At 37.8% G+C, this 16,313-nt stretch overlaps 1 protein-coding gene across 1 annotated transcript in view; it reads right to left on the minus strand.

Annotated features, from left to right (window-relative positions):
- TMCO5A (transmembrane and coiled-coil domains 5A) overlaps positions 1-15,168 on the minus strand; it is a 149,497-nt gene extending 134,329 nt beyond the window's left edge. Inside the window, exon 1 of the mRNA XM_037056000.1 lies at positions 15,039-15,168. Coding sequence (XP_036911895.1) covers positions 15,039-15,168 — 130 coding nt within the window. The remainder of the gene's footprint in view (positions 1-15,038) is intronic.
- Positions 15,169-16,313: the final 1,145 nt, after the last annotated feature.

Genomic DNA, 16,313 nt, shown 5'->3' on the forward strand with positions numbered 1-16,313 from the left:
AATAAAAATCATCTAGCTCAGAAAATTTAGAAGCAATTCTATTTACTCAAGCTTTCGTATTACTGTTCTCTCTTAATTGCGTGATAAGTAGCATTTAAATTAATTTCTGTTTTTTTACTTATATTAATTGTCTGATGCTTTTGTAGTTGATGCAGGTTTTAAAAGAAAGCCTGAGGTCGGAAAATTGACTCTGTAAAAATAATTTCAAAAAGTAGGTATAGTAACCTTTTCTATCTAAACAGTGATCATTCTAAATCATGTTTAAGAGTACGTGGTAACTGAACAATCCTTCCTGCCTTTCTCCTTCTCTGTTTTCCTTCCTTCCTTCCTTCCTTCCTTCCTTCCTTCCTTCCTTCCTTCCTTCCTTCCTTCCTTCCTTTCCTTCCTCCCTCCCTCCCTTCTCTCTCTCTCTTTCCTCCTTCCTTCCTTCCTTTCTTTTAAAGTAGTGATTTACTTGTATATTCTATCTTTTTCTCATATAAATGTTAAACTAGGTCCCAGAATGCCATTTGTGTGATCATAGCCCTTTGGAAAAAAACGCCATTGATGGACTTGTTTCCATATGAAAGAACTATTTCATATGCCTTTTGTTTCTGATAGATACAGAGGAGGGATAATAATCCTCTGTGTAAGAATTCTGACTCATTATTCTAGATATTAAAATTTATTTCAAAATATTTTCCTATATCTTATTTACTTCTATTTGTCTATCTAGGTCTGATTGTGGCACAGGGAGATATAGGAATTGGTCTTTGCTTCTGGAAATATTTTTTGCAAATGAATTTTTACATTAAGAGAAATGTCAAGTAAATCATTCAAGTCTAATGACAATAGGAGTAAACACGCACCGTTTTTGCTTAGAGTGCTGTATTTTAAACAGAAGGCATTTCATAATCAGTACACACCAGAAAGACACTCATTTTTAAAGTTAGAAATGTTAATGGCCCTGAAACAGTTTATTCTTCTTGTCCATTTAACTCCTCATGCTATATAGACTGAAATAGCAACCCAAGTGGGCAGCAACAAGGTTGCTTTTTATTTAGGCAGACAGTTTTCTGCTTTAGAACACAATGCCAAAATTGTAGCTGATTGCCCAGGAATGGAATATAAGTGACAAATTGGTAAAGCCCTTGAAAAAATTTTCCAGTGCTACTTCTATCTTTATGCATTTACCATATAACTTTAAGCGTATTTGTTTACTTTCTAGCCAAATTTAAATTGGAGATATATTTTTAAGTTATACTATACTTCTCAAGCACAAATACAGTATGGATTATACTTTAAGAAATATCTAAATTTCAACGATTTGTGCTGTTATGGATTAAAGTGTGGATAATATAAAGCAATTTGAAACAATTCAGGTCAATGATCTTTCATTACCTTAAAGAAACAATCATTCTTAGTCACATGTAAAATATTATTATGATTTGCCAACGTGAAAAATGCCATATATAAAAATTTAAGAAAGTTATATATATTTTCTTTTTTTCCTTTAAAATTGCTTTTGTAGGAAAAAACAAAGAATAGTAGAAGTTGATATTCAAATTACAATAAAAGTTGCCACAATAATTGTAAATAGGACACAATTTGGGGGTAATTTAAAAGATGCTGGAGCTTGAAATAGAAAGAAAACACCACACAGTTTGAGATTCGCTATATTAAACATTCAAATGTAAATAACAATTTTAGAGCAAGCACCTTCTTAAACATTAACAAGTTGCTAAGCATGTTAACACTCACAGTTCCACCCAACTTGAATAAATTTGAAGGCGTTTAGAGCAATGAAATTGCAGCATTTTGCAGAACCGAGTCATCAGTGGCATGACCCATTACCCCCCAACGCCCTCTTTGAAGGAGACTTAAAGTGGATTTGCTTCTACTCTATGGCCTGACACAATTGTGCACATAGTTACACATTTCAAGCCACTAACATAAAATAGGTCATTTCCTTTTCCCCTTTCCTCCTGTGAAATGTAGGTTAGCTTAGATTTCAGGTTTGCTGCAACCTACGGACGTTCGAGGGGCTTGAGTTCAGATGAAGCCCATCATACACGTGGAGTGCCTTTAACCGCTGGAAGCACTGGGAATATATGGACGTTGTTCGCTTTTGATCTCGTGACAGTGGTTTCGACTGCAATTGCCTTAGCTAGGCTGACACTAAAGAATCGGTTTTTGTTCTCTGTCCTACTGGACCCTCGAAACAGGGAACACCGTGAGCTCTGAAGCTAGGGGTGGGTTTTGTGGAGATAAATTTTTATGGATGGAAGGGGAAGTGTGATAATGATTTCTGTGAAAGTGTTATGGCGAGATGGGCAGGCTAGGGGTGAAAAACAACTGCCTTTGCTTTCCTTTTCAAACAAGCCGTCTGATTGTCAGTTTATTTGGAAATTGTCCATTTTCTTTGAGCTGAGACCTCATTTCAAAGGCAATAGCGGCCATTAGTAAGCTGTTCAAGGCAAAGCATGTGAGGGATGATGAAAACATAATTACCGTTATTTCAAATTAATATCATTCCCATAGACAAGCATCTTAGTGAACGTTAGTAATGCTGGTTTCTCAAAGGCCCTCTTTATAATTGTACTTTGTTCCAAACAGTTCTTGTTTTTTTTAAAATGATATCTCATTTAATCTTTTCTCTCTTTTTAAAAGAGCTTTATTGAAGTACAGTTTACATACCATAAAATTCAGCCATTTTAAGTGTGCAATTCAATCAGTGTGGGTCAATTTACAGAGATGTTTAAAAAATCACCACAATACAATCTAATTTTAAAACATTTCAAACGTGAAAAAATTTGCCACCTCAAAAAGAAACCTTATACCCATTTGGAATCAATCCCTGTTCCCACCCCTAGCCACCAGCAACCTCTGATATGTTTTCTGCTTCTGTAGATTTTTCTTTTCTGGTCATTTCATATAAACAGAATAATATGACATGTGTTTCTTTTTGTGTCTGTGTGTGTCTTGCTTTTTTCACTTAGCATGATGTTGTTGAGATGTATCCGTGTTGTAGCTGGCTACCTTTTTACTGCGGAGCCACATTCCACTGTATGGATGGATACAGCGAGTTTTATCAGTTCACCAGCTGATAGACATTTAGATGATGTCTGCTTTGGGCTTTTATGAACAGTGGTGCTATCCAAATTCACTAAATAATATCAGTGATGGTAAATCTTTAACAATTGAAGACAGCTTTGGGTTTGTAGAACAGAACAACATCATTTGAAACAGAGTTGATAAAGCAGATAGAGATTGAAAGTATTGATTGTTATGCAAAGTAAAATAGGACGATAGGAGTGATTTATGCGGTCAGCCAGTTGTCCTAAAGGGATTTCCAAAGAGCATATTTTGAGTAATGGTAGTCTCTTTATCATTTAATTATTCTCCCCATAGATGAAATCTAGGGTATTTATTAAGAAAAGAATCTGACTAGCCCTGGGTGGGTGGCTCGGTTGGTAGGAGCATCGTCCTGTACACCAGAAAGGTTGCAGGTTCAATCCCCGGTCAGGACTGATACCCAGGGTGTGGGTTGGATCCCCATTCGGGCGCATATGAGAGGCAACTGATCAATGTCTCTCTCTTTCTCTCTCCTCTCTCTCTCCCTTCCTCTCTAAGATCAATAAACAGATCTTCAGGTGAGAATTTTTAAAAAATCTGGCTGCTGTTCAGTCATGTCTTGAGGTATGTATTCCATCACAGTTTAAAAAGCAAAGTTTAGTCAGTGTGACTTTTCCTTCCATAATAATTCTGATAGATAAAGTGACATTTGGTAACCAACTTTTAAAATAAAAAATAAACATTAGGAAATATAATTGAAGTAATGTTAACCAGGCCATAAACATATTGAAAATACCATCATTACCTGTTAGGGGCTTTGTTTCCATGAAATAACTACAGATTTTGAAATACTGATGGCCCTTCATTTGCTCTTTTGCTGTGTGTTTATTTGCACAAGACGGAGTGGCCACTGTCCATAGTGTAGAATATCTACATCTGGGCAGGAATGTCCTTAACAGAGTAACGTACAATTATAAAACTGATGAAAATCATTTTGCCTTAGCTGTTCATTATTATTGTGTATTTGAAACTTCTAAGGTCTCTGATTAATAATTGTTAATTCTGTATAATTATTTGTTAGTCACAGTTGTTTGATATCATTTATTTAGCCATTCAAGTTAAGACCTACGCTTAACTAAAAAATGGTACATTTGTATTTCTGGCCTCTTTGCAAAGATAAAACATAAATCCATCAAGCCACCTTAGAACTTTTAAACTTCCCTTCTTTTACATCGGTAGTTCTCATTACCGAGAAGTTATTCTGTCTCCTCTATTAAATTACTTGATGCTGCAGCTTAAACGAACATGGCTTGCTTTCATCTAGCATTTCAAAGAGGGCAAAGACTGCTGTACAATTTCCAAACACAACTGTGCTAACAGAGATGAATTACTAGAGTTTATATAATTTATATTAGGAATTCATAGACCTAGCAAAAGGGATTAGTACATTTTATTTCAGGGCAGGAGATGATCCTGTCATTAATGGGTGATACTTTCATCATCTTTTAAACCTGAGGAATTTCCTGGGTGACAAGACTGTAAGGACATATCAGAGATTCACAGCTGTGAGCTTTATCTGGACATGCACTGCTTTACTCACAGTATGTGGACGACGTCCCATCAAAACTGGATTAGGCTGTCAATCACATCTTCCAATGTATATTGTATTATGATTTTTTGAAAATGTCACTGAGATCAGAGTAATTTCTTGGCTAATTGCATCTTGTCTCTTCTTAATACCGTGCATTTAATGGTTTCATTACCTGACGTGACAATCACAGTTTCTGGTCCAGTATTAAAGGGAGTTTTCATTTCTTTTCTTTTCTTTTTTTGCATACACATATACACACTCATGCACATCTAAAGAACTTCTTTAATAAGAAAGAAAAATATATTTAAGGCACTTCTATGTTTTATGAAATAAAATGTATGGGTAGCATTTCTTGTTTTCCCTATGGTTTAACATATACATAATGGTTGAAATTGTTTCTGTAATCCCCAAAGCATACCCAATGCTTAATACAGCATTTTCCTTTCTGCTATGGAAATAGATTAGAGAAGATATTAACCTTTAAGAAACTGTCACTCATAACTCACATTGACTGTGCCTTTCTCTAGAGAATCTGCTCCAAACACAAAAATATTTGTGTTTCAGTATTACCTATTTAGCCATGAGAGATTCATTTGGATGAACATTAGGCTTCATTAAATCCTACTTTGGTGCACACAGCTCTAGTGATACCTGTTACCAGTAAAAAAAATGGGCAACAAGAGATATTAAAATTCCTATAATAATGAGCTGTTCTGAAAACATAGTTATTAAAAGTCTCCCTGAACACACTCAAGTTTAGATTAAAATAGGTACAGGAGATACAGGATGAATAATGTAGTGTCCTAATCTCTCACTCATAAGGACAAATAATGTCATGATTTCTGGGTAGGGAAGAAAACAGAACATAGACTTTAATTTTATTCTGTAGCTCTTACAGAACATCTGCAGAACCATAATGCGAAATCACGGGCTTTGGGAGTTTAGCGATAGGCCTGACCGGAAAAGAGAGATGGTGTTCTAATCAATGAAATGCAGTAACTCCTGATGAGTTCTGTCGATGATATACTGTAAACTAAAATGATGCTGCTGGTGGTTGGGGTACAAGTATTACCAGTTCAACAGGGGTGCAGAAGCATTTTTGGGATAGAGTTGGTTCAGTTGGTGCTTCTGACACTTCTCATGCCCGTCAGTGATGGGGAAGAAACTGTCGTTCTGGTAGTCTTTGCTTTCCCTTTTCCACTGAAACTACTAATTGTGAGCTACAGGGTAGGAGACGTGGATAAAAGATGGGCAGATTCTGCCTGGTGTTCTTGGTAGGGGGCGGCAGCTGAAGGATGCAGTTGTGTTCGGATCTGACAGCAGCTGTGGCTTCCGATTCAAATTCACTGCGGCAGGAAGAGAGTGTGAATGCTAAAGTATCCAAGGTGTTTGTAAATACTCTGTTTTGCTACCCGTTCAAATCTGGTTTGCATGGATTGCTGCATTGCTGGTATAAATGTAGAATGACATTTATAAAAAAAATAATGTGCAACCGGTGATGAGTTTTCCTTCTAAATGTTTTTTATGACAGTACTGCACAATTCATTGGTATTCATATAAACCAGAGAAAGACTGATGATTAAAAAGCAGCTTCTGACTACAGTGTGTTTCAGGGGAGAAAATTAATTGTGATTTTATCAAAAGCTTTCTTCCTGCACAAGGTTTCAAGGATTACCTCTAATTTAGCTACAGGTAGATTTCAAAGTTAACCAACTGTCTGTTGGTCTTGCAAAAATGACTTGCTAAACTAGTTGAGAATTATTTTTTATTGAGTTGGATAGTGGAATGCCAAAGAGCTTTCAGGCATTGAGAAGTCAAGTAGTAGTCATCAGGAGGCCACTCTTAAGTAGATGACTTTATTAGTAGGCTGACCTCAGCACATTTCCAAATGGACTTCTAAGTGGTGCATTCATTTCTCTTATAAAGGCTGGAATGTGGAAATCATTTATACTAGGACCAGTTGCCCCTCTGTGTATCCTTCCATACCTGTTTTCTCAGACCCTTCCTTCTGGAGGTCTCATCATTGTACTTCAAGCTACAATGAAACAGGTAAGGATTAAAGATAATGTGGAATTCCACGACCTGTTTCAGGGTAGTGAAGAATAGATTTGGGAGAAGGGAGTAGGGACTTTAAAAAGATGAGAGATAAAGCAAGTATAGATACATTTCAGTTTTTATACAGAAAGGGCACTGTCACATGACTGCATTTTGGAGCTATACTTGCATCAATTGGACTGTGTCATTTTTTAGCACATTCAGATGAATATGAGATTAGGCCTCAGTTTTCCTATGGTGCCTCTTTTTTTTTTAAAGATTTTACTTATTTATCTTCAGAGAGGAAGGAGAGAGGGAGAGAAATATCAATGTATGGTTGCCTTTCATGTGTCCCCTACTGGAAGTTGGCCTGCAGGGAACCAGCCTGCAACCCAGGCATGTGCCCTGGCTGGGAATCGAACTGCGATCCTCTGGTTCGCAGGCCCGCGCTCAATCCACTGAGCTACACCAGCCAGGGCCCCCTATGGTGCCTCTTTTATTTTAACTTGGACATCTGTGACCCTGTGCAAAAAAGCTCCTGACACAGTCTATTGATGCAGACCATGATATTTCACTATTGAATAGCTTGGCTTTTCCATTTTTGCCTTGTGCCACTGGGTTCACCCTTGTTGTCCTGACTAACAAATGAGGCAGCCACTCCCATTTGGCCTGAAGAGTCCAAGGTGATAGATGGCCAGGTGATCCTCAACTGTTTTTCATAGTGTCTCCTGAAAAGATAAATGTGTCAGAATTAAAAGATAGTTTATGCTATGGCGTCAGAAGGGAAAAATGAAATAAAGCTGTGTTGTCACCTGCCTGATAATGAATAAACACCAGAGATCGATGTGCGTGCTCCTCTGAAGAAGATCACTAGAGTGACATTGGAGTGCTACTTAGGAGACAGCAAGCAATGCCTTGATTAGAAGAATTACCTGGGCAATGCCTTGCTGTTCTACTGGGAATTGTAGTTGACAACTCCAAGTGTGCCAGCAGTAGAAGCTCTGACCATGGAGAAAACAAAGGGTGGCTTCCTTTAAGTTAGGGGATGCTTAGTGTGGACTTCAGTAGACTCGCAACCCTCATGGAATGGTGTGCAAACTTTGTGCAAATGCGATTTTGCCTGTTTGTGTGGAAAGGCTCTCAAAGAGTCTATGATTGAAAAATAGATGAAGAACAATGAAGACAATGAAATATCAAGTTTGTTAACAGGGGATATGCCATCAACATGGAATTTTTATCATACATATTATTTGGTGCCAAAGCCACTGAGTGAGCTTTCGCAAGGAGTGAACAATCACAGGGGTCAAAAATTACCCACAAACATCTCTCCGGAAAGCACATTAGAGACTAACACATTTTGAAAAGGCCAAGCGGTTGGTTTTCTCTCTCTGTAGCTGAGCCCTGGATTCCTGTGCCTCCTTCACAGTCATACTAAGGAACAGCAAATGAAAACACCAGCAAATTTAAATTGCTCTGTTGCCAAATTTTGGCTGAGTATATATATTTGAATTCAAACAGGATAAAAATGCATTTAATGTTATGGCTTCTACGGAATTTGATCATGCCAATAATATTTGAGGGTGGCTAGGTGGGTATATAATTATTCCCATTTTACATATCAGGAAATTGAGGCTTGGAGAGATTGATTGAATTAAGCACTTTAGTTTTTAGATGGAGAATCCTCTTACTTTGACTCAAAGAGATGAATTGTATTACTTCTTTTAGCTCCCTATAGTATGTAGCAGAATAAAGATTAGAATTTATTTCTCAACATCTAATTCAGGAATATTTCACTGAGAGGACAAAGTCAGTAATTCTAAACAGAAAATTATTAGCAATGATAGAACTGGCAAAAATACCATAATTGTAATATGATAATTTTAAGGTTTTTTAAAATCCCTTACCTTAAATGTGTTTTCCCCCAGTAACTGAATCTTCCATTTTTTTCATGTTTTTCACATGCATTACAAGTTCAAGTTTCAGTGGAAACACAAACGTTATTAATTTTCATACCCATCAAGTTAATCCTGACATTGGAGCTTTTAGGTGCCACTAGGGAGATGATATATACAGAAAGGTCTTTTGCAAATCTATAAATATAAGACATTATTATAATAAGTTCAAATTTTATGAGTGGTATCATTGCTATGGTTACCACTACTACTACATATCAGTTTAGTTCTGGTGTACGACTGTGGTTTTCAACAGGAGGAGGGGCAGAGAGAGCAGGGCATAGAATGACCTGGAAAGATGATCACAATACATGTGGTGCCCTTAGTCACCCTAACTCAACTCACACCTTCCTCCGTTCTTCAAGATGCATGAGAATCTCAGGGATTTGAGTGTGCATATTTCAATCCACAAAAATTGACTTCCATGTGATTCTGGGTTATATGTCTTGGTTGATAACCACTAATCAATTCTTTTGGGAGTAAACTCATTCGTTTCCTCATTCATCCATCAAATACTTTTGAGCATCTACCATGTACTAGGCACTGAGCTAGATGGGCAATTCATTACTAGCTCAAAAGGCAGTTTCCATTTCTGCAATTTTTTATTTATACCTGCTAACAGGAGCATACTGTGAAGACACTAATACTTCATCTTGATATAGACATTTGCTATTATTTAGTAACTGACAGACAACTAGACACATTTAAGCACTACCATCCACACCGGAAACAGTGGACCCTGGCAGCTCCCAGTTTTCTGTCTCTAATCCCCTACAGCTATCGCATTTGGGGGAAGAAGAGATGTAGAAAGGGAGAGGTCAGAGAAGTGCCCAGTGGGTCAAGGGTATTATGGCCTTTTAAGATAGCCATTATTTTGATTCATGGTAATAATGCAAAGCAATACATTGTTACCACTATATATACCTTTTTGTTGGGCTCAAAGATAGATCTTTAGATTGAAACTCAGCAGATAAGGAATAAAAATTAGAAGTTGAAATAACAAATATTCAGCTGATGCCCTGTGTAGCTAGGGACTCCACATGGCTAAGTTGTAAGGTTAATGGGGAGGAACAGTTGTCTCTCATTACTAAGTGGCACCTCAGACAATTGCTGGAGGTTTCTTATATACATAAAATGAGGGAAAAGCTCCGATGACAGGATTAACTCGGTGGGTATGAAAGCTACATATACAGTTTTCTATTTTACTTAAAATCTCCTCTTTTCCCTTTTCCTGTGGTCTTTCTTGCGTGGCTCATTCAATTTGCTGCTTCTACCCCTACAAAAAAGCATCCAATAACATGGGTGCTTCACCTGACAGAGACCTAGCACTGAACCTCACAATTTATCCAGTCCTTGCATCTGAATCACCTCCATTCCAGAAGAGTTTAGATGCTGGGATCCTCTACTTGACCTTATTTTTTTTTTACTCTGTACTTTTCATGTGCTTGTTAAAAACCATGGCTCCTCTGACTGTGGCTACACTATTTTAGACTACTTTGGGAGACTATACTTCCTAGCTGGATCTGGGCCTGGTACCCTCAGCACAAACGCAATTCTGACACCTCATTTCCAACTGCCTTTCCAATTTCTGTTTATGCTTCTCTACCACATAATTCCGTAATTCTCAAATCTGGCTCTACGCTAGAAGAAACCAAGGAGTTTCTAAAAATATAGAATTTAGGGTCAAATGGTAGATCTGCTGAATCGGTGTTTCCAAGGTGTCACGTTCTGGGCTGATGAAAGGACGTATGTCTGTACTGACACATCTGGTAGCCACTAGCTACATGTGGGCATTTAGATTTATAGTTAAAGAAAATTAAAAATGAAGTCCCTTGGTTGTTCCAGCCACATTCAAGTGTTCATTAGTCACACGTGGCTATTGTCGGCCTAGTTTCGGTTTGTGAACACCAGAAAACTAGCAGAGCAGCCCTGCTTCAGAACTTTTAGGGTACAGAGCCACAAGGTCAGGTGACCAACAACCCTTTGACTTTACATGGAGATTGATATTCTTAATTAAAAAAAAAATAGAAAGTTATTTTTGGTATAAAAATGATCTGGGTTTTTTCAGGGGGAACAGTTACACAAGTGTCCAGCGAGTCTAGTCCAGGCGTTAAGGAAGGGAAGGTCTGAAAAGAGAAAGGGGTGGAAGGTTTGAGAGAGGTGGCTGACCCTTGTTCTCAGACAGACACATGTTTCGTCTAGAAACATGCTGGTGTGAACCCAGCAAGGATGTTGTGGCATCTGTCTTTGACTCAAAATTTTAGAGCATGGGGAATAAAAACAAATTTAAAAAGAGATCTGTTACATCAGTGAGAGGCTGCGGTTGGTGATGCTCAGATAACTGGTTACTATGGCAGAAAATCCTGGCAGAATATTTGCTGGACAGTATGCACTCACTCACTCACTCACTCACTCCTCACTCAGATGAAGATGATCCAAGATGTTTCATTTAACAGTGTAAAAAGGATGCAGAAGATTTTGGTGTATATTAATTAGGAGAAACATGAACAAATTAATTAGTAACTGACAGACAAGTAGACACTGATGGACAAGTAGGTCAACTGGAGTGCGTTGTAACCAAGTTAGATGCAGTCACTGAGTGAAAGAAGGCTGCACTCAGAGTGTGGAGATGGTGATTTCTCTCTTGATTTGCACCTGTAGGCAGTGGCTGGACTAGGTGATGCAAGAACGAAACAGTGAAAGTCAAACAGGGGTCACTGTTCCTGTAACCTCCAAAGTGTTTTTTATGGGTTAGACTCACTGTTAAATGTGATCATGTCAATCTGCACGAAATCCGCTTTTAAGGTATGAGACTTAGGGCTAAATTTCTGCCTTGGAACACAGGCACACATGGACAAAATGGGTTTCCTATGTGACACAATATCTCACATACTGTACGGGCCACAGCCCATCCCCTTCCTCCCTGCCAGCTAACCATGGCCAAACCAACCAACCTCTGGGATTATCAAGGGAAAAGATTTAGACAAATAGGGAAAAAAAAGGGGATTTCTGCCTGTAGAGAGGATCCTAGGAACCCCGTCAGCTGCTACAGAGGGACTCTCCAGAGTAAAAAAACCTCCTGATAAAATATGGAACCACTTGCCATATAGATTATTTCCATCTTCAGCATGATATTTTAGTAATGTCTGCTCTTTTTCACTTGGTTCTGATGAGATCAACATAACTACTAGTTCTGAAAATTGTAAACCTCACCAGGGGATCAAATTATCTACATCACTGTCAAGCAACACGGCAAGGAAACAGTTTGCAGACGTTAACTTTCCTTTTCATCTGAGACATCTTCCCTCTATATCCCATACCTCATTGCATGATAATTTCTTAAAAATATAAAAAAATGTGCCTATTTGAAAAGTGTTTCTGGCCACCATTTCACTTATAAAGATTAACTGAATGACTAAGCTCACCAAAGGTATTTTGTTTGTTCAAATTTAGTAAAAGATTCTAAGACCTGTCATAGAACAGAAAGACATAATGACAAGTTTTAAATGACAAGTAAGTAGCCAAGTTAAAACAAAGATTACACTGGTTTGGTAAAATTGTTGAATTGTAATATAGACTAAAAATAGTAAGTTGCATGTATTCATTTAATCAGCAGTTTTTAACAGGAAATCTTATTTCACCAACATTACAATTATGTGAAACGTTTCAATCTATTTTTATTATAGATTTTATTATACGATTCTTTTATTTATTTGTTTGTTTGTTTTATTGTTGTTCGGTTACAGTGGTCCCTCCTGTTTCCCCATTGCTCATCCCTATCCCATCCCTCCAACTCCCACAGTCAATCCTCCCCATTGTCCATCCCCATGAGTCCTCTATTCATGTGCCTAGGCTTGCCCCATACCCTTCTTTCCCCGTTATTCCCCTCCCACCTCCAGTATCTTCACTGTCAGTTTGCTCTTTGTTTCCAAGTCTCCATTTCTATTTTTATGACACAAAATTCTTACCCTTTGTAGAGTTACAATTTAAGGTGATAGTAATTCTAGTGGTAAAATTTCAGATTACAATTTATACTAATACCTAAAATGAATCAATCAGTGTCAGCAATATAGGTACAGATTTGCCAGTAGGTTAGGCAGAGCATAGAGTTTGCAAAGGTATTAATCTTATAAAGTTAGCTTTATCTCTATTGTGTTTGGAAGCAGTTATGGTTAAAGAATTTCTTTGTAAATAGATGGAATAGATGGTACTCAGGCTCTGTATGTGACTCTGGACAAATTATTTATTGTCCCATAACTCAGTTTTATCGTAGATACTATAAAATAGCATCTACTTTAGAGTATTATTATGAGGAATAAATGAGATTATGCATATAAAGCAGTTGGCATAATGTCTGACACATATCTGTTCAGTGAATATTAAAATATTATTTTTTATTTCAATTGACTTGTATTCTTGACTCCAGTTATATAGACCTTGCTTTTCTTGAGGTTATACTTTAAAACGTTTAAGATTTTTTTGTTTTAGATACATGTTAGTTGAAAAGTATTTAAACAGTGTAGAACTATAAAAGATGAAAAGAAAAGGTGAAAAGATCATGGATTTATTTTCAGAGATTTTTAGATGCATATAGAATAATTTTTACTTACACAGTTTTATATTATTTATATATTTCTGCAACTTGCTTTTACCAGTTCAGTAGATCTACTTTGTTCTTTTAACCACTTCACTGTATTCTATAATAAAAGATAAATTCCATAACTTATTTGATCATTCTCCTAGTGAAAGGCTCTAGGTTACTACCAATTTTTCAGGATAGGATTTTTATTTTATAAACAGAATTTGTTTTTAGAAGCTAAAATAGAAACCCTTATTTCCCCAGACCCTTTATTTTTCCAGTGAATAAAATATAGCTTTGTGCTACAGGTCTCAGGTAACGTCTGTATGAATTGACCTTTGCTGTGGTCTGAATGCCTGTGTCCCCACAACATGCATATGCTGAAACCCTAACCCCCAAAGTATTAGAAGGAGGGCCTTTGGGGGTGCTCACGTCACGTTAGCGGGGGCTTCATCAGCGTGATTGGTGTTCTTGTAAAAGAGACCCCACAGAGCTCCCCTGCCCCCTCTACCGTGTGAGGATTAGCTGTGAAACAGGAAGGTGGAACACAGTCAATGTGCTCAGTATGGTGTGTTGACCTTGGGCTTCTCACCCTTCAAAACTATGAGAAATAAATTGCTGTTGTCCATTAGCTACCCAGTCTGTGGTATTTTGTGATAGTAGCCCAAGCAGACTAACACAGCCTAGACACTTTCTAGAGATTTCTATGACCCTCTCTTGCTGTAGAATAATGCTTGGTGACAAAGACTACATTTTTTTAACCACATTTTCTTTTTTTAAAATTTAATTATTGTTCAAGTACAGTTTTCTGTCTTTTACTCCCATCCCAGCTCCCCCCTCCCCGCAGTGCTCCCCACCTCCCTCCCATTTACACCCTCCCCTTAGTTTTTGTCCATGTGTCCTTTATACTTGTTCCTGTAAATCCTTCCCCTTTTCTCCTGAAATTCCCTCCCCTCTCCCCTATGGTCCCTGTCTGCCTGTTCTCTATTTCAGTGTCTTTTGTTATATTTTGCTTGCTTGCTTGTTTGTTTTGTTGTTTAGGTTCCTGTTAAAGGTGAGATCATATGGTACTTGTCTTTCACTGCCTGGCTTATTTCACTCAGCATAATGCTTTCCAGTTCCATCCATGCTGTTGTAAAGGGTAGGAGCTCCTTCTTTCTTTCTGCTGCATAGAATTCCATTGTGTAAACGTACCATAGTTTTTGGATCCATTCATTTACTGCTGGGCACCTAGGTTGTTTCCAACTCTTGGCTATTGTAAATTGTGCTGCTATGAACAATGAGGTGCATAGGTTCTTTTTGATTGTGTTTCAGGGTTCTTAGGATGTAATCCTAGCAGTGGAATTGCTCGGTCAAACACCATTAAAGTCCTAGAGGAGAACATTGGCAGGAAAATCTCAGATAAAGACTACATTTTCAAAGGTTCTTTCTTCCTTCTGGATTTCTTGTCATCTTAAAAACATGTGCTAAGTACCTTTGGTTGATAAGATTCACAAACGGGCTCAAAGATAAAAATTTAGGCATTGGCAGAGATCACATTTGAACTCAAGACTCAAAAGCATTCTGCTCTTTCATCAAAGTAAATGAAAATGGTCAAATGACAAGAAACAAATCTGATCAAATCTCAGGATTTGTATAGCATAATTAGATATACTTTAAACCTTAATTATACACAATTGCAGTCTGGGAACAGAATCTAAACCTCTGTCTTTTAATCACATCATGCTACTCCCCTGCTCAAAATCCTCCAATGGCTTCCCAGCACTCTCAAAATAAAATCCAAGCTTTTCATGATGCTGTCCACTGGCTGTTTGATTTGGCCACTCACCAACTACCACGTACTCAGCCCCCTTGGCTTTCGCCATTCTAGCCTTTGTGAAAGTTCCAGCAGCTCGAGAAGCATCTAAGCCTTTGCACTTGCTTCCTGTGCCTGAATACTTTTCTGCAGATCGATGCATGGCTTGCTCCCAAACTCCATTCAAATCTCTGTTCAAATGTCACCTCCTCTTTGAGAGGCTTTGTGGCCTAATGTGATCATCCTGAGACCCAGCGCTTCTCTCTGCTTCCTTACTCTGCCTCACTTTTTCCCTCAGCACTCGTCCCTCTCTCACCCCCTGGGTATCTCCTGGCCTCCGCCAGTACGATGTGTGCTACCAAACAGGGACTTATTCCTCTGTGCTCCTGTCACCCAGAAGAGAGCCACATGCAGAGTGAATACTTAGGGGGCTTTTGCTAAAAGAAGGAATGTATGATTGCCTCAGCCAATGTTTGCTAGTTTATTTTTTAATATGTATTTTTTGTACAAATATTAAGTGCCCCCCCCCTTACCTCTGGCCGTATGTATTGTTCCGGGTATTTCTTGGAAAAACATGATTTAGCAGAGGCTGGTTTCAGTATTAAAATAAAGCTAACTAAGTATGCCTGTACCTTCATTATTCTTAACTTTTACTAAAGGATCATTAACTACTTTTATTGAATACTGAAGTCATTGAAATATTATGTGTCAGAAGAACGCACAAGGCACAGTGCTGATTTTCACAAACTTCGCAAGGGAGACCCTCACACATGTCAAGAGAAAGAACATTACCAGCACCCAAGATGCCCCCCTTGTTCCTTCCAGTCACTACCTAACCTTCTGCCAAGGGCACTGTGACCTTGCTTTCAAATAGCATAGATTAATTTCACTTATTTTTCATGTATCTTTAATAGTCATTTAAATTCTCTGTTCACAGTGTTTGTCCTTTGTTTAGTGCCTGCTCTCCAAGGGCCCAGAGTTCTTTTTAGAGAGAGAAAAAATTAAGCCCTTCAGCATCTCATTCTCTGAACAGTTTTTGAGGAGCGAAACTGCAAAGCCTTGTTGTAATTCTCAATAGACACAGAAAATACAAGCAATGAGCTGAGAGTTGAATGCATTTGATCTGTGAAATGATCTGGGCTCAAAATACATTGGGGAATAGCAACTTTTTTGCATGTGTCATTTTAAAGATAAACAATATTTAGTAGAATATTGAGCAAAATAATGAAATATATCAGTAATGGTAATATATTTAGAAAAACATATACAGCCCAACAATGTACTTTAAAGAGATGAAAATTATCTGAA

Source organism: Sturnira hondurensis, unplaced genomic scaffold (assembly GCF_014824575.4).
Source record: "Sturnira hondurensis isolate 20B ecotype Veracruz unplaced genomic scaffold, ASM1482457v3 Scaffold0008782, whole genome shotgun sequence".
NCBI classification, from domain to species: Eukaryota; Metazoa; Chordata; class Mammalia; order Chiroptera; family Phyllostomidae; genus Sturnira; species Sturnira hondurensis.